This window comes from Aristolochia californica, unplaced genomic scaffold (assembly GCF_029961685.1).
Source record: "Aristolochia californica isolate CCGP_79_NKW_82.1479 unplaced genomic scaffold, dmAriCali1.0.hap1 SCAF_8, whole genome shotgun sequence".
In the NCBI taxonomy this organism is placed as follows: domain Eukaryota; kingdom Viridiplantae; phylum Streptophyta; class Magnoliopsida; order Piperales; family Aristolochiaceae; genus Aristolochia; species Aristolochia californica.
In genome coordinates this window covers 30,426,706-30,446,637 of record NW_027182279.1, presented here as the reverse complement: position 1 = coordinate 30,446,637, position 19,932 = coordinate 30,426,706, and the positions used below count along the sequence as shown (strand labels likewise).

General features: G+C 37.2%; 1 protein-coding gene across 1 annotated transcript in view; it reads left to right on the top strand.

Moving 5' to 3' along the window:
- Window positions 1-7,531, top strand: part of LOC137938397 (E3 ubiquitin-protein ligase AIP2-like) — a 41,673-nt gene extending 34,142 nt beyond the window's left edge. The window contains exons 2-3 of the mRNA XM_068783365.1: window positions 6,814-7,063; window positions 7,106-7,531. Of these exons, the coding sequence (XP_068639466.1) occupies window positions 6,814-7,063; window positions 7,106-7,531 (676 nt within the window). The remainder of the gene's footprint in view (window positions 1-6,813; window positions 7,064-7,105) is intronic.
- Window positions 7,532-19,932: the final 12,401 nt, after the last annotated feature.

Below are 19,932 nucleotides of genomic sequence, written 5' to 3'. Positions count from 1 at the left end.
ACGGGATGAAGGGAGAGTGAAAACTCAAAGTTTTGATTTAAGAAAAAAGTATACGTCTAAAATGGAAATGCACAATGCACAAATGTAGAGAGAGATAATTCTAAATAATGTCTGTAATTTTTAAGGGTTGTCAACACTTTTTAAGTTTTTATACATTAGGTTTTACAATCGTTGGGGAAAAAGGGGAGGCTAGGGATTTTTAACTGAGTGCTAACTCCCAATCCATAAGTCATTTCTTACAAAAATATAGCATGTTACGCATGATAAATCACTTTACAATCATCTACGACTGTTAGGTCAGCTTATTGTAAATGGGCAAAATAATGGCTTCTTTAACTCGGGTAAATATCCCACTGCACGTTCACTTGAGAATTTATTGAGCGTTTGTTATTCTATTTAAATGGTTTGGATCCATAGGTCATTTGCATCTTTTACATGTTTCAAGCATGCATATCCATTTTTAAAACATGTGTAGAAGAAATTTCTTTCTTATAAAATTTCAAGTGATTAGGGTTGCACTAGTGGAATTTCCCAAACTTGGATTACAAAACTTTTGTTCATTTGCGGTGTGTTAATAAATTTTCTTTACTTTCATTAGTTATTGTTTTAAAATTTTTCTATACATAAACTCTACAATTTTATTTTTGTTGTGAGCTATTTTCCTTTTTTTTATGGGATGAAGGTAGAGCGAAAACGCAAACTTTTGATTTAAGAAAAATTTATACATCTAAAATGGAAATGCACAATGCACAAATATAGAGAGAAATAATTCCAAAGAATGTCTGTAATTTTTAGGGATTGTAAACTCTTTTAGCTTTTTATATATTAGGTTTCTCAATTGTCGGGGAATAAGGGGAGGCGGGAGATTTTTAACTGAGTGCTAAGTCCCAATCCATAAGTCATATCTTACAAAAATGTTGCGCATGATAAATCACTTGAAAATCATCTATGATTGCTAGGTCAGCTTTTTGTCAATGGGCAAAATAATGGCTTGTTTGACTCGAGTAAATATACGACCGCATGTTCACTTGAGAATTTAATGAGCGTTTGTTATTCTCTACGAAAGGTTTGGATCCATAGGTCATTTGCATCTTTAACATGTTTCAAGAATGCATATGCATTTTTAAAACATGTGTAGAAGAAATCTCTTTGTTATAAAATTCAAAGCTATTAGGGTTCATCTAGTGTCATTTCCCAGACTTTGCTAGCAAAACTTTTGTGTTCATTTGTGGTGTGTGAATAAATTTTCTTTAGTTAAATTTTTTATTGTTTTAAATGTTTTCCATAAATACTCTAAAATTTTCATTTTGTTGTGATTTATTTGCTTTTTTTGTCTACGGAATGAAGGGAGAGTGAAAACTCCAAATTTTGATTTAAGAAAAAAACTATACATCTATAATTGAAATTCACATTGCACAAATGTAGAGAGAGATAATTCCAAAGAGTGTCTATAATTTTTAGGGATTGTAAATAACTCTTTTTTGTTTTTATATATTAGGTTTTGCAATCGTCAGGGAAAAGGGGGAGGCAGGGGATTTTCAACTGGGCGTTGAGTCATAATCCATAAGTCATTTATTACAAAAATAAAGTCTATTACACATGGTAAATCACTTTACAATCATTTATGATTGTTAGGTCAACTTTTTTGTAAATGGGCAAAATAATGGCTTGTTTGATTCGGGTAAATATCCCACCGCACGTTCACTTGAGAATTTGATGAGCGTTTGTTATTCTGGTTAAAAGGTTTGGATCCATTGGTCATTTCCATCTTTAACATGTTTCAAGCATGCATATCCATTTTAAAACATTTTTAGCAGAAATCTCTTTCTTATAAAATACCAAGCTATAAGGGTTGAACTAGTCGAATTTTCCAAACTTGGATAAGAAAACTTTTGTGTTCATTTGTGGTGTGTGAATAAATTTTTTTTACTTTCATTTGTTATTGTTTTAAATTTTTTCCATACATAAACACTAAAATTTTAATTTTGTTGTGATCTTTTTTCCTTTTTTTTTATGGGATGAAGGGAGAGCGAAAACTCAAAGTTTTGATTTAAGAAAAAAGTATACATATAAAATAAAAATGCACAATGCACAAACGTAGAGAGAGATAATTCCCAAGAGTGTTTATAATATTTAGGGATTGTAAACTCTTTTTAGGTTTTATATATTAGGTTTTGCAATCGTCTGGGAAATTGGGGGAAGCCGGGGATTTTTATCTGACTATTGATTCCCAATCCATTAGTCATTTCTTACAAAAATATAGCTTGTTACGCATGATAAATAAGTTTGAAATCAACTATGATTGTTAGGTCAGTTTTTTTTAAATGGCAAAATAATGGCTTGTGTGTCTTGGGTAAATATCCCACCGCACGTTCACTTGAGAATTTAATGAGCATTTGTGTTTCTCTTTTAAAAGGTTTGAATCCGTAGGTCATTTGCATCTTTAACATGTTTCAAGCATGCATATCCATTTTTAAAACATGTGTAGAAGAAATCTCTTCCTTGTAAAATTTCAAGCTACTATGGTTGAACTAGTGGAATTTCTCAAACCTGCATAAAAAAACTTTTATGTTCATTTTTGGTGTGTGAAAAAATTTTCTTTACTTACATTTATTATTGTTTAAAAAATCTTTTCATACATAAACTCTCAAGTTTTCAATTGTTTGTGACCTATTTGCCTTTTTTGTTTACGGGAAGAAGGGAGAGCGAAAACTGAAAGTTTTGATTTAAGAAAAAAGTATACATCTAAAAATAAAATGCACAATGCACAATGCACAAATGTAGAAAGAGATAATTCCAAAGATTTTCTGTAATTTTTAGGATTGTAAGCTCTTTTTAGTTTTTATATATTAGGTTTTGCAGTCGCCAGGGAAAAGGGGGAGGCGGGGGATTTTTAACAGAATGTTGACTCCCAATCTATAAGTCATTTCTTACAAAAATATATCCCGTTGTGCATGATAAATCACTTTAAAATCATCTATGATTGTTACGTCAACTTTTTGTAAATGGGCAAATAAATGGTTTGTTTGACTCGAGTAAATATCTCACCGCACATTCACTTGAGAATTTATTGAGCGTTTGTTATTCTCTTTAAATGGTTTGGATCCATTAGTCATTTACATCTTTAACATTTTTCATGCATGCATATCCATTTTTAAAACATGTGTAGAAGAAATCTCTTTCATATAAAATTCCAAGTTATTAGGGTTGAACTAGTGGAATTTCCCAAACTTGGATAATAAAACTTTTTTGTTCATTTGTGGTATGTGAATAAATTTTCTTTACTAACATTTGTTATTGTTTTTAAGTTTTTTCCATAAATAAACTCTTAAATTTTTATTTTGTTGTGAAATATTTCCCCTTTTTTTACGAGATGAAGAGAGCGAAAACTCAAAGTTTTGATTTAAGAAAAAAATATACATCTAAAATGGAAATGCACAATGCGCAAATGTAGAGAGAGATAACTCCAAAGAGTGTCTGTAATTTTTAGGGATTGTATACTCTTTTTAGTTTTTATATATTAGGTTTTGCAATCGTCGGGGGGAAAAGGGGAGGTGGGGGATTTTAAACTGAGTGTTGACTCCCAATCCATAAGTCATTTCTTAAAAAAATATAGTCCATTACGCATGATAAATCACTTTAGAATCACTTATGATTGTTAGGGCAACTTTTTGTAAATAGCAAAATAATGGCTTGTTTGACTCGAAAACATATCCCACCACAGATTCACTTGAGAATTTAATGTGATTTTTTTATTCTCTTTTAAAATATTTGGATCCATAGGTCATTTTCATCTTTTACAAGTTTCAAGCATGCATATCCATTTTTAAAACATGTGTAGAAGAAACCTCGTTCTTATAAAATTCCAAGCTATTAAGGTTGAACTAGTGGAATTTCCCAAACTTGGATAACAAAACTTTTGTGTTCATTTTTTATGTGTGAATAAATTTTTTTTTACTTACATTTTTTTTAAAAAAAAATTTTCACACATTAACTCTAATTTTTTAATTTTGTTGTGTTCTATTTGCCATTTTTTTAACGGAAAGAAGGGAGAGCGAAAATTCAAATTTTTTATTTAAGAAAAAAGGATACATCTAAAATGGAAATTCACATTGCACAAATGTAGAGAAAGATAATTCTAAAGAGTGTCTGTAATTTTTAGGGATTGTAAACTCTTTTTAGTTTTTATATACTAGGTTTTGCAATCGTCGGGGAAAAGGGGGAGGCGGGGGATTTTTAACAGTGTGTTGACTCCCAATCCATAACTCATTTCTTACAAAAATATAGCCCGTTATGCGTGATAAATTACTTTACAATCATCTATGATTGTTATGTCTTCTTTTTGTAAATGGGCAAAATAATGGCTTGTTTGACTTGGGTAAATATTAGTTGCACGTTCACTGGAGAATTTAAGGAACGTTTTTATTCTTTTTAAAAGGTTTGAATCCATAGGTCATTTGCATTTTTAACATTTTTCATGCATGCATATCCATTTTTAATACATGTGTAGAAGTAGTCTCTTTCTTATAAAATTCCAAGCTAAACTAGTGGAATTTCCCAAACTTGGATAACAAAATTTTTTGTTCATTTGTGGTGTGTGATTAAATTTTCTTTACTAACATTTGTTATTGTTTTAAATTTTTTCCATACTTCAACTCTAAATTTTTTATTTTATTGTGATCTATTTGCCTTGTGTTTATGGGATGAAGGGAGAGCAAAAACTCAAAGTTCTAATTTAAGAAAAAAAGTATACATCTAATATGGAAATGCACAATACACAAATGTAGAGAGAGATAATTCCAAAGAGTGTCTGTGGTTTTTAGGGATTTTAAACTCTTTTTAGTTTTTATATATTAGGTTTTGCAATCGTCGGGGAAAAGGGGGAGGTAGGGGATTTTTAACTGACTGTTGACTCCCAATTAGTAAGTCATTTCTTAATAAAATATAGCCCGTTATGCATGATAAATCATATTACAATCATCTATGATTGTTAGGTCATCTTTTTGTAAATGGGCAAAATAATGGGTTGTTTGACTTTGGTCAATAACCCATCACACATTCACTTTAGAATTTAATGATAGTTTTTTATTCTTTAAAAAGTTTGGATCCATAGGTCATTTGCATCTTGAGCATGTTTCAAGGATGCATATCCATTTTTAAAACTTGTGTAGAAGAAGTATCTTTGTTATATAATTCCAATCTATTAGAGTTGAACTAGTGGAATTTCCCAATCTTGGACAACAAAACTTTTGTGTTCATTTGTGGTATGTGAATAAAGTTTCTTTACTTAAATTTGTTATTGTTTGAAATTTTTTGCATACATAAACTCTAAAATTTTCATTTTGGAGTGATCTATTTGTCTTTTTTGTTTACGGGAAAAAGGCAGAGCAAAAACTCAAAGTTTTGATTTAAGAAAAAAAGTATACATCTTAAATAGAAATGCACAATACACAAATGTAGACAGAGATAATTCCAAAGAGTGTCTACAATATTGAGGGATTGTAAACTCTTTTTAGTTGTTATAAATTAGGTTTTGCATTCATCGGGGAAAAGGGAGAGGCGGGGGATTTTTAACTGAGTGTTTACTCGAAATCCATAAGTGATTTGTTACAATAATATAGCCCGTTATGCACGATAAATCACTTTCCAATCATCTATGAGTGTTAGGTCAAGTTTTTGTAAAAGGGCAAAATAATGGCTTTTTTGACTCGGGTAAATATACCACCCCACTCACTTGAGAATTTCATGAGTGTTTGTTATTCTCTTTAAATGGTTTGGATCCATAGGTCCTTTGCATCTTTAACATTTTTGAAGCATGAATATACATTTTAAAAACATGTGTAGAAGAAATCTCTTTCTTATAAAATTACAAGCTATTAAGGTTGAACTAGTGGAATTTCCCAAACTTGGATAATAAACTTTTTGTTCATTTGTGGTGTGTGAATAAATTTTCTTTGCAAACATTTGTTATTGTTTTAAATTTTTTCCATACATAAACTCTAAAATTTTTATTTTGTTGTGATCTATTTACCTTTTTATTTTACGGGAAGAAGGGAGAGGGAAAACTCAAAGTTTTGATTTAAGAAAAAAGTATACATAAACAATGGAAATGCACATTGCAGATATGTAGAGAGAGATAATTCCAAAGTGTGTCTGTAATTTTTAGGGATTTAAAACTCTTTTTAGTTTTTATATACAAGGTTTTGCAATCGTCAAGGAAATGGGGGGAGGCGGGGGATTTTTAAATGAGTGTTGACTCCCAATCCATAAATCATTTCTTAAAAAAATATTGCCCGTTACGCATGATAATCCACTTTACAATCATCTATGGTTGTTAGGTCAACTTTTTGTAAATGGCCAAAACGATGGCTTGTTTGACTCGGGTAAATATCCTACCGCACGTTCACTTGAGAATTTAATGAGCATTTGTTATTCTCTTTAAAAGATTTGATCCATAGGTCATTTGCATCTTTAACATTTTTCAAGCATGCATATCCATTTTTAAAACATGTGTAGAAGAAATCTCTTTCTTATAAAATTTTGAGCTATTAGGGTTGAACTAGTGGAATTTCCCAAACTTGGATAACAATTTTTTTTTTCATTTGTGGTGTGTGAATAAATTTTCTTTACTAACATTTGTTATTGTTTTAAATTTTTTCCTTACATAAACTCTAAAACTTTCATTTTGTTGTGATTTATTTCCCTTTTTTGTCAACGGGATGAAGGGAGAGAGAAAACTCAAAATGCTTCTCCGTAACTTCGTAAATTCATTTATTCTGTAATTTTTCGAGCAGCAACGATCTTGCAGACTAGATGTACACCAACAGGATTCTGGCATGCAGGTTTGAGGCTTTTTGAAGATGCAGAACGCATTGTTGCTGAGTCTTCACAAAAGAAGCACCTGGGAGCATGCATTGCTAGGGCTCTTGAACATTTAGATGAGGCAGAGAATGGACCCCGGGCCTCAGACTCCACACCAAATACTCTGCACAGAGATTCTATATTTCTATTTGAAGGACATTTAACAGTTGGACTTGAGCCCCGGCCACCTGCATGGCTCGTGGCATAGAATTTACTTACAACTCTTGCTACCACACAAGAGCAGGTTAGTGCTGCTGAGTCTTCTCAATCCCATGGGGAGAGTAATAGAAAAAAAAAATTTGATCCTGATGCTACTTCTGCAATGTTGGAAGAGTTGGTAAAAACTATGCAAGAAATCAGTGGTTTGCAAGACATTCATTCTGTCATTGAAGCTTCATTACAGGAAATTGGTGCTAGACCAAAGAAGCCACCTCCAACCTCAAAAGAAATGGTTGCAAGGCTTCCAGTCATCACAGTCACACCTGAAATCTGGGTGAAGCTAGGGAGAGAGACAGAATGTGCACTTTGCATGGAGAACTTGGTTATAGATGACAAGATGCAGAGTTGCCTTGCAAGAATTTATTTCCAATGGCTGGATGAGAATAATTCGTGCCCGATCTGCAGGCATGAGCTACAAACAGAAAACCATGCATATGAGAGCTGGAAATAACGTGAAAATGAGGCTGAAGAAGAAAGGAAAGGAGCAAAAATGCACTCCGAGGTGGAGAATATATGTTGAATACTATTGGTGCTTCTACCACAATATAGTACTTGGATAAAAAAAAATTGTTAATTTTCAAAGGAAACTTTCTGCCAACTGGGGGAACTAGTGGAGGGTTTCAAATACCACAATATCTATGTCCGGGGTGTTACATTGCAGCACTTATACCACTTATGTCATCCTGTGGGTTGACGCGGATGCCACAAATGCTACTTGGGGAGATATGGCAACATTTTGGCACGCATCCCGATCTTCAAGCTTGAGGACAAGCTCTTTCTCCAGGAGGGGTGTAATATTATGAACTCAATAGCAGGCCGAATCATGCAGAGATGTCATGGCTAAGTCAATTACTTTGGCTGAGTCAGTTTCTTAGTTATTAAGTTACTTACATGTTAAGTTACTTAGTCAGTAAGTTAAGTCAACTACTTAGTCATTAAGTTTATTTACTTTAAATGCTGTGGAGGGGCAATCTATAATTTTCTCTTGAACCTTGTAGATGTGATCCCTATTTAGGGGTGTAAGGAATGGAAAAGAGACAAGTCTGAATTTAGATTAAACAGAGGGTTTTGAGTTCTCCTAAATGAGCTCGGGGGTGTGCTTTCTCCTTAACAAACCTAGGGTTTTCAAGCTTCCATTTGGTTTGATATTCTTTCTTTCTCTATGAATCATTGTGTTAGATCCGGGATCATAACAGCTTCCCCTACAAGAATGGTATCTGAAATATCATTAAAGATCAATTTTCCCATTACCTGCATAGGGTCTGATCGAAACCCTCATAAGTTCCCAACAATTTGGCAGAGATGCCAAAAGATTTAATGCATGAACCTCATCATCAAATTTAATTTGAACGGATGTCAATTGATTGACAATCATGCTAAACTCATTCAAATGTTATGCTACTGATGTTTTTTCTATCATCTTTAAATTGAAGATTTTTTTTCGTTAGATGTACCTTATTATTTGTGGAAGGCTGCTCATACATTTCGGACATAATCTTCATCATCCCCTCTGTGGTTTTCTCCGACGCCATGTTTAGAGCAACATTCTTCGACAATTTTAATGGGACTACTTTTAACATTTGTCTATTGAGGAGATTCCAATGATCATCCTTCATACCTTCTGGTTGCAAAGCCAGAAGTGGTGCGTGCAGCTTTTTACTGTACAAATAATCTTTGATCTGCATCCTCCAGAATGCAAAATCCATACCATCGAACTTGTTGATTCCAAGTGTCAATCCTTCTCCGCCAGCCATTGCTTTCAATCACAAACCAAACCTCTGATACCACTTGTTAGGAATTAGATACACTAATCCAAATTAACGAGAGCAATAATAATAAACACGAAAGAAATAAAAGCAAGCAATGAAAATTAAAAACTACGTCTTGTCTTCCGCCGCTACAGTAATCAACTATGAAGATGAAATAGTTTATAAAGAGAAACCACACACACTTACATGTGTTTTTCTCTAACCTATCGGGCTACAGTTCCAAATGCTCCTTAGGATGATGATACTCATCAAAATGATAAAACCCTAACAACGACGACTCCATATATAAAAAGAAAATAGGGCAATTGGATTACAAGTGTGAAATTCCCACACTACCCTTAATGACACATCAATTAATATATCGTGTCAGAGGGTAAGATTTAATTAAGCTCCACAACTTAACACGCATGGCATGAAATATTTTCCAAAATATAGGCCCAGAGATGACCCGATGCAGTGGGAGCTTATATGTCTAATTTTTTTTCCTTTTCAACTGTTGGAAGATGGGCCCAAGCCCACACGACCAAGGAAGGCCCACACATCCAAGAGATATGGAAGATTGGCTCAAGGCCCATAGACTAAGGAGAAGGCCCACATACCCATACACAGATGGAAGGATGTTAATAAAGAGTCGTCTCATAAAGATGGCACTGATGTAATTAGTTTAAGTACTAGGGTATAATTGTAATATTGTAGTATTATTAATATATAAATTGAGTTTTAGGGGAAGGGTTAGGAGACAAGTCCATAACCTCTTATTCCTCCTATTTTCTCCCAATATGCGTTTCTCCTTTTTTCCTTGAGCTAAATCCATGGAATCCTGAAAAATCAACATGGTATCAAATTATGATTTTTAGGACTATTGCTGTTGTTTTTAGAATTCTCAGTTTTTTTGGGCGCATGATTCTACGTCTTCTCCTATTTTTTTATTTTAAAAGCTCTCAATCTCATTTACTCTATGGGGTTTTCCCCTTACATGATTATTCAAAGTTTGTTGTTGTTGATAATTCTCTGCTTCTGTCCTTGGCGAATTCTGATTCTAAATCTAGTGGTCTACCGCAAGTAGCTGCTATTGAGGCAAGGTTCACATTTTTCTTTGTGTGATTTAATATTGGATATCTCTAGACTCCTTTCCATTGTTTGTTGTTGGTTACTGGTTGCTTGGTAACATATATATTTCAGAGTCTTTGTTAATCGACGTAACCACTTGAACTGGAAGCTAAAGAATCGTTGTAATTTTGGGTGTCCACATGACGCAGATAGGTTCTGGTTTCTGGTGCTTACTGGTTTGTTTCTGTGACGTGGATATGGATTGTTGGTTTTTGCGAATCCTTGGCAGTCGTTGTTTCTTATTATTGGTTCCTAAGAATCCTTACTGATTCTGGTGGCTGATTTTGTTACTCTGTGCAGCGGTCATTGGATAACAGTAGAGTAAGAGAATATTTCTACTGCAGTTAGTCTTCACATATTCATCTACTGCTGATTATATTGCAAAATGCTTGTATGCATTAGAGTGTGCATGGTACTCGTTATTCATCACCTATTGTAGTCTTTATGTAACAAAGCAGAGGGAGCAGTAATCTTGGTAGAGGGAGCAGTAATTTTTTTGCAGTCTGGTATGTGGTGGTCTTGACGTAATTTGTTATGGTCCCGGATCTGACACAAGGATTCGTTGTTAAGGTTCGGTTTGGCCATGGGGAATTTTAGAACAACATGGCAGAATTGTAGGGAGACATGGAGAGGAAGATGAAAATCAATTGAAAACCCTTGAGCTCGTTGAGGAGAGCTCCAAGCTTGTTTAACCTAAATTTAACCTAAAATCAATGTTTCTCTTTCTCATTACTCTTATCCCCTTAAATAGGATTCCCCCTGTTAGGGTTTAAGATAAAATATTACAAAAATACCCCTATAAATAAAATATTTCAAAAATACCCCTATAATTAAAATATTCCAAAAAATACCCATGTGGCCTAAAATGAAATAAAATAATGTAAATTAAATATAAACAATTAAATATTAATGTTATTGCATGCATAACATTACACCCCCCTTAGAAGAACGAGCTTGTCCTCAAGCTCGTAAGAAGGGTTTGTATGCCGACGTCTCCTCTGGGCCCAAGTAACATCCGCGATCGCTATGTCCGCCCTCTGGACGCCCAAAACTGGAGCACTCCCTCTAGCAACTTTTTTTTTTTTTTTTTACGCTTGACTGTAGGGATGCATGCCGAATGTCTCTACATCTCCCCAAGCAGCATCTCTGCCCTCCCTCAGTCCTGGACTGGTGTGAAACAGCCCCTCATGGCGGCCCCCCATTGGCCAGGTTGCACTGCCTACACTTTGCCAGCCTGGCAGCAACAACATCAAGACCATCCCCCTAGGATGGAGAAGAATCAGCAGCACTAACCCCCTCCATTTGCTACATCTTGAAACACTCAGAGGCTGGAAACATTACCATCACTGATAACAGGTTCAGCAGAAGCAATAGATTCAGCATCACCGGAATGATACAGCCCGTGTCCAACACTCTGGGTTAGTGCCTTGATTGCATGCCAATAGCCCTCTGCATCCACAAGAAGCACCTCGGCTGGGCTGACTAGCAGCAGGGTATGCTGGACTGTCACAGCAGCCTTGTTGGCTTGGCTGGCTGTTAGCAGAGTATGCTGGACTGCCACAGCACTCCACTGGGTTAAGAGAGCCTTTGCTAGGTGTAAAGAACTCCATGGAGTGGAACTTCCTCTCAGCCCATAAACACTGCCATACCGTTTGCCTAAATATGGACCGATTAGGTGTGTTGTTTCCCATTGGTGTTCACCGAACTGGACAGCATTAATCACTGCAGCATGTCCCTGAATCACATCAGCTATAGATGCACCCTGTGAGCCATTTCCATTTTGGTCTACATATTCCAGGTGTTATTTTTTTCTGCTGACCCCATTGCTGCAGTGCCACCACAGTAGCAATTTGCAGGCCACTGTCCAAGTCAGGTGTGCATGAAGCTATGTCCCATTCATGGTTCTGTCTCTGTACACAATATGGAACTGCATTATATTTTTCAGGTTGTCGTTGCTGCTGGGGTGCCCTTATCTGCACTACAATAACAGCAGCAACATGAGATAGCCTCTTCGGCTCCAACTCAAAGCTAGAGGTGAAGTCTACATAACTAGACTCCATTGTCACCAGATCAACGGTCTTGAGAACTGATGTGCCTGTTACAATATCACTAATGTCAACTACTTCAACAATAGGAAGCTGGGTAGCATCTTCCAGAACTTCCATCCCAAAGATAGACATGTCAAATCCATAGACATTTTCCCATAATGGAACGCTAGGTCCACCTCTCCCAACTCCAGCAGCAAACATATTTGCCATATCAGGGAGAATGGTCCCTGCTTTAGCAGCAAATAAAATCAGTATTCCAGTACCACAACCAACATCAAGAACTGTTGCATGGCTCATGAGAGAAGGATTATTCAGAATAGCTACCCTATAAGAATCTGTCCTCACCATCTCGCTGATCATCTCTCTGTGACTTCCAAAAGAACTGTACGCCCCAAAATAATTCTCGTTTACTTTCTTGATTTCTCTGGCAGCAATATTTGCAAAAGAACCCATCAAACTTTTATCCTTCCTTTCCCATGCAGGAAATCTTCCAAGCTCACCCCCCGGCATGCCATTTCCAGCAATAACATTTTGGCCCTTGTAAGCAACAATTGGAAATTCATGAACATCTTCATGTACCTTCTTAAAGGGTCCATGAACATAATCAAATTCAGATAAAACAGCATCAAGAACATTCTCATCCGCCAAGCAAATTCCAGCAAAATCTTTGACGTTGTCCACCTCCCTCAGGAATTCCTCTCTTTCAACTGTTGGGGTACATTCATCTCGGTCATCTTTGTCCCCGCCAAAACTATGCAAAAATGGATCCTCCGACATGAATGGTTTCAGATCTAATGTCTTCCCTTCAGGGACAGAAGCACAAGCAGTGCCAAGGAAGGACACTTCTGCTGAATTGCCTCCAAATTCTCCAAATTCAAATACTGGGGCTGTGAAGAAAATACCTCATAGTCTTTCTTGGTGAGCCACACAAGGAATGGAGATTTTTCCCACTGTTCCATATACTCCAGTTCATTTTTTTCTTTGTCATCCAACGTTAAGCTGGGCAATGTGGAAGTGTTGTTGGAAGCATCTTCTGCATCATTAAACATACAACTGAATAACTCCATGCAGCTCCTCAAGCCAGGTAGTAAGTTCCTAGCTATAAGGCAACTATTTCTTCCAAAATTCTCAATTCCTTTCATGTATAACTCCTTCTCAATAGGAGACCAACTGTTTTCAGCAACATCTGTTTCTAATTCTCCCTTGCCTGAATAGAAACTTTGCATTGTAATAGGAACTTCAATCCCAATGTTTGGGTGGACTCCTGATGTACTTTCATCCGTTTTTCCCTCCACAAGATCAGAAGCTGCCTCTGGGCCGTCCACTGTTTTCTGTTTGTTAGTTATTGAAGAAATAGATGCCTCATTAGTGGCCAACACACTATAGTTTATGGCGTTAGGCTTCCCCATATTTTCAGGACTTGTTATCTCTTCAAAATTTGTAGTTACATCCTTTTCTATGGAAGCCATATTGCCTATTACATCAACCCGAAGTGTTTGGACAAGGGCCTCAGCTACATAACGGCTAGTCTCCTCCAAAACAACTTCAACTTGAACCCCACATCCAAAAATTTGAAGACTCACAGCCGCACAGATATTGTGTTCATCCAAAGAACAACAAAGCCCCTCAAAAAAAAATTTCAGCATTCTCTATAAAATTATTTCTATGAATCCCGGCAGCCCCAGAAAAAATTACATGTCAAAATTCATACACCCAAAATTTCTCTACTTCTCGGAACAGAAACACACCGGGCCAAAATTTCGAATTGGAAGTTCGTGGCCAAACAACATACATGGGATCCCGAAAATTAAACAGAAAATCCCTCTGTTTCGCAACACCAAAATTTTCATGGAACAATTTCGATGCCATTGGGAAATAATTATGTAAAACATAGATGGATTTCAGAAAAGAGAAGACGAAATTTTGGAAAATTCGTCGCAGGAGTTTACCCCAGATTTTGTGGAAATTCGTTTGCCGTTGTGCTGCCAAGACCGAGTTTGAGAAAAAATTTCGCCGACGGACCCGACGGAGTCTCTGCTTCTCCGGTGGCGAATTGTAGCCCGTTGGGGCTTCGCCGTTTGGGAGTTTTCCCTGTCGACGGTGAAGAATCGACCTTCTGTCGGCCATGATAATGGATATTGGGAGGTCGAACCCAAATCAACTTTTATTGACAAGATTGTGTCCGCATACCCCCTCCGATTTCGAATTTCTAGGGTCTTTGGAGATTTTTGAGGTCCCCGTATTCGGATTTGGGGTCGCACCAGTATCGTCCACCACCTACTACGTCTCGGCAGAAAACCCTGCCGAATGCCCCAAATCGTGGTCCCCGTTGTGCGGCTTTGGCTCTCTCCCTGCGCTGAAATTTTGAAGGTTTCCGAGACAGCCTTTCTGTCCGTCCGAATTTGTGGTTTCCCCCAAATCTTCCGTAGGGCCTTCGGCTGGTAAACGAAAAAAATAAAAAGCTCCATCCGAAACAACTTCTGTTGCTTTCCCTTCTCGTACATCCTGCTCGGGGATTTCAAGTCATATGAATTTTTCGGTGGCAACGCGAACAGAAAATACTTCTCTTGTTGTATGCAATTCTTTGTAAATTGCTCTATACTGTGCACGTCTTTCTTCCCATGATCACGCATGGCAATCCTTTTTTCTCATGACATAGACGGGCTCATTGTATTCCCACTCTGATACCAGTTATTATGGTCCCAGATCTGACACAAGATTCATTGTTAAGGTTCCAGTTCGGCCATGGGGAATTATAGAACAACATGGCAAAATTGTAAGGAGACATTGGTGAAGCAATTAGCGACCTATTCGGATTCCATATCACAATCTCTTGTCTATGTCATTGCTGCTGTTTAAGGGGCGTTACAACAAGAATTTTGGTTTGGAATTTCTATTTAAGGGGTGTTCCAAATTTCCCGCTGGTATTGCTGTTTGGACATCTCATTAACAGAAAATACGCATCCTTTTAAGAAGCATAGTTTTTTGTTTGGATTTCTGTTTGAATATCTGCATCTCATTAGCAGGAGATACATATCCCTTCAGCAACAGATCAAGGCTTTATCAGATTTTGTTTTTCAGCAACAGAAGCAGCTTCGTCTTCATTGGTATGGCTTATACAAGCTGCTGATTTACCGATTGATTTCGAGAAACTTATCTTGATCTTACTGCTGACTTTTTGGAAAATCCTCTAATCGGTACCTTGAATTTAATATATCGGGAAGAGAGTCTTTGTTTTAATCGGAGTTCTCTACTATCTTTTGAAGATAGAATCGTATCTTCCTGCTGTCAAAATCTTCTAGCTGGTTTACTGAGCTGGCTCTAATCCTGCTCTGCTTGGCAATCACCAGCACCACAATGTTACCATTTCTGGCTGAAGATGCATCTTTTGATCCGAAGGTTTCTGCTTCGTATGAATCTGAGTTTATTTATGGAAGATATCTTGATTCTGTATTGTCACCTACTGCTGTTAATCTGAAGAAAATATTGTCGAGTTTCTGATTATAACTGTCACTTCATTGGCAGATCTTACAGCTGTTTTTAGGAAACTTCTGATTCTTCTCAGAGCTACTTCCTCAGGATCGCTTGTTCATCATTGACAACCGCAACGATACCTCTCTGCTCTCTCTGGTTTTTTGCTGTGTTCAGAAGCGGGGAAGACGATAAATAAATTAAATTTCCAACTTTGGTTTGTTGGATGATATCGTGGACTGCCATTTTATATAGAAAAATCTTATACACCATTTGTAACAAACTGGGCGATGTTTTCTCACCCTCAGCTTGAGGGGGAGTATTACAAGATGGACCTAAGCCCACATGACTAAGGAAGATCCACACATCCAAATGTGTTAAAATATGGGTTCAAGCCCATAAGACCAAGGAGGGCCCACACATCCAAGAAATGTGAAAGATGGGCACATATAGTGATGGTAGGATGGTAAATAAATAGTCATCTCATAGAGATGGCATTGATGTAATTAGATTAAGTTCAAGAGCATAATTTTAATATTGTAGTTTCATTAATCTATAAATTGAGCTTTAAGGGAAAGGTTAGGACACAAGTCCATAACCTCTTTCTTCTTCCTATTTTATCCCAATATATCATCTCTCCTTTTCTCCATGAGCTAAATGCATGAAATTCTGAAAATTAACACGGTATCAGAGCATTGATTTTCAGGACTCGTAGCTATGATTTTTAGGATTCCAAAAACCCTTTTATTTGTCATATTGATGGTTCATTTTTTATAGTTCTTTTTATGTCATCTCCTTCAGCTCTATGATTATTTTATCTCTTTGGCTTTCTTTGCAACATTCTTGAGAGGAGAGTCTCCACCATCTGAGTGTTGAATCCTTTGCCTTCTGACATCACTTGTCTCCAATTCAGTCATCAGTGGCTAGCCGTATAGTGATAGTTTTATTACTAAAAAGAGTAGTACCAATGTCAAAAAATGAAGAGATGTTTGTGATGCCGAGAAGACTAAAAAAACTTTTATTGTGGTCTTTATATCAGAGTCGTATATGGTATTAGTATTACACCTTTGGTCTCTATCGACGAGCAAGATCTGATCTACGACGGGGGAATGGAGTGCGAGGAGGCGATGAAGAAGGCAGGGAAGGAGGTGCAAGTGCTATACAACTTTGGTCTCGGGCACTGATTCTACTTGAAAAAAAATCGCCATTCTCTCCATCCCCATCCAATCCACGTCCACATGCATTTTCTACCACTCTTGTCAACTCATCTAAACTAGAGTAACCGGCTCAGAAAAGGAGAAAGTAGAAAGCTTCGCCTCCGATAAGTAGAAGCAGAGGTGTGCCACAACATCCACAACAACTGCGATTCAAGCGCCTGTGATGGAGCTGGTGAATAGCAGATACTATTCTACTCTTCTAGTTGTTGTCTGGTTGCATGCTTTCCTCCTATAGCCATTGCCTTTGTCATCGTATCACGACGACACTAGTTTGCAGCTGAATAGCTATTCTTCACTAGATTATTTTTCTCTATCGCAGAAAGAGGTTTATGCCAAGAATACAGTTGCTCTTGCTGCTATTTCCTTTTTTGGAAAATTCCTTGGCTCATCTCCTTGCGTCAAGTCCATTGCCATTTACAGAGACTCATTAGTTGTTGTTGTTATATCTATTTTTTGGAATGTCTCGTGACTATATCCCTTTGTGTTGCCATTTTTGGATGACAACTCTAATTATTTTAGAATCTCCTTGTTGGTCCTCTACTATTTAAGTAACTTCTATAGATAGAGTTTTTTCTGCTAGCCTTTCCTGCCCCAGCTAGATTGCCATTTTGGGAGGACGAAGATGATAGCCAGATTGATTTCACCAGCAAGTCTTGTAGCTGTCTCACCATTTGATATGCCGATCTTCAATCACGGCTTGAAGATTTTCCAAGATATTTATGGAAGATGACTGGTCCATTGTGATGTTCAGGGATGATGACTTCTTGAAAAATTAAATGTTTATTAAGTTAGGAAACTTGTTTTCATCCCAACACTGATTCAGCTTCGAGCCCAACTCAGACCAGACCTTGTCGGGTCAACCCACCGACCTGAGACTCATTGCGTGCCGCTCGGGTTAACCTAGTGGGTTGGGTCAACTCAGACTGAATCAACTCAATTCAGATCAACCTGACTCAACCCACTTGTTTTCCTACCTCGGTTATACAGGTCCGGGTCCTGAGTTTTATACCTATTTCTTTCGTGACTCAACTACATTGGTCTACTACTTAACTCAGCTTGACATGGTCCCTTGGCTCCAACATAATATTATGTAGAATTAATTGACAACTTATTCCTTGGTCAACATATTATTGGTGTACAACCTTCTAATGATCTCTGAGTGGATTATTTTATGGGTCCTTGAATTTTCATTATTTGGTACGTGTTATTGGGCCCATGCCCATTTCATTTGCTACTATTGTGTCTCTTTGGCTGAGACATTATTATTGAAAGACTTGTTAGTTGCTGATTGTTGTCAGCATTGCTTATTTAATGAAGTAGAAAGCATATGGTGGCCCCAAAATATTATCTTTTGGGTGATTACCTATTACACTCCTTAATTGGTATTTATTACTCTTGCCTATGGAGGGACACGATGATGGAGGAGTTTGATTACACTTCTAAGCAATTCCTAGAGACCCACTACCTACAGAAGATAGGAGTTTGCCCAACATCCAACATGAGTTATTTGACTGGAGTATGGAGCGATGTCTTACGGCTAGGAGTGATTTTACTCTCACTTATATTATGCCAATTGGGCCAATTGGAAGAGACCACCGGCTTGAGGGGGAGTGTTGGAAGATATGGTGAACTACCATTTTATACGAGAAGATCCTATACGCCATTTGTAGCAAGTTAGACGTTCATGTTGTTCTCTCACCCCCAGCTTGAGGGGGAGAGTTGGAAGTGGGCCCAAGCCCACACAACCAAGGAAGGCGCACACATCCAAGTGTGTTAGAAGATGGGCTCAAGCCCATAAGACCAAGGAAGTCCCACCCATCCAAGAGATGTGGAAGACGAGCTCAAGGCTCTTAGACCAAGGAGAAGGTCCATAGGCCCATATAGTGATGGCAAGATGGTAAATAAAGAGTCATGTCATAGAGATGGCATTGATGTAATTAGGTTAAGTTTTAGGGGCATAATTGTAATACCATAGTTTCACTAATCTATAAATTGAGCTTCAGGGGAAGGGTTAGGACACAAGTCCATAACCTCTTTATTCCTCCTAGTTTCTCCCAATTTGTCATCTCTCTTTTTCTCCATGTGCTAAATCCATGGATTCCTAAAAATCAATAAGGTGTTGTAGAGATTTTATTCTGCCGAGTGACCCGAACCGGGTTTGTTCTGTTCCACATGGTAAACCCAACGGGCGAGCGCCAGACTCATTCTATTCCGCTTGGGTTAACTCAGTGGGTTGGGTCAACTTGGTCTAGGTCAACCCGACTATGCCCTCTTGTTTATTTTCCTATGTTATAAGTGTTCGGGTCATGAGTTCTCTATTGATTTCTCTTGCGACTCAGTAATATTGGTCTGGTATTTGACTCGGCTCAACTTGGTTCCTTGTCTGTGGCTGGATTATTATTTTAAAGTATTGGCAGCTTATTCCTTGGTCAGTATATTATTTTGTGCACAAAATCGCAACAAATTATTTTAAGGATAATTTTTTAAGGATTTTTATTATTTGGTACGTGTTATTGGGCCCAAGCCCATTTCATTTGTTGTTAATATGTCTCTTTGGCTGAGACATTATTATTGAAGGACTTCTCACTTGATGATTTTTGTCAGCATTGGTTATTCCGATGAAAAAAAAAGCACAAGGTGGCCCCAGAATATTATCTTCTGGGTGATTACTCTTTACCCCTCCTTAATTGGTATTTTTTATTCCTACCATTTGAGAGTCGGTGTTTTGTGGAGGGATACAGTGATTGAGGAGTTTAATTACACTTCAAAGGAATGCCTATAGACCCACTACCTACAAAAGATAGGAGTGTGCCCAACATCCAGCATGAGTTATTTGACTCGAGTATGGAGCGATGTCTAATAGCTAGGAGTGATTTTGTTACAGTCCCAAATCTCACATGGTGATTCACAGTGGGAGAAGATGAAGGACAAAGAAAATCAAGCCGAAGGGAAACTTGAGACCCGAGGTTTGTTGACCTGAACACACATCCCTTAGCTCATTTAGGAGAACTCAAAAATCCTTTCTTTAACCTAAAATCAAGACTTCTCTTTTCCATTCTTTTCAACCCTTAAGTAGGGTTCAAGAGTACAAAATTAAAAATATGCCCCTCTATGCCACTCAACTTGAAAAGTAAATAAACTTAATGACTTAACTTAATAACTAAATAACTTAACAACTAAGTAATTTAACGACTAAGTAATAGGCTCAGCCACGTCGCCTCTGAATGACTCGGCTTG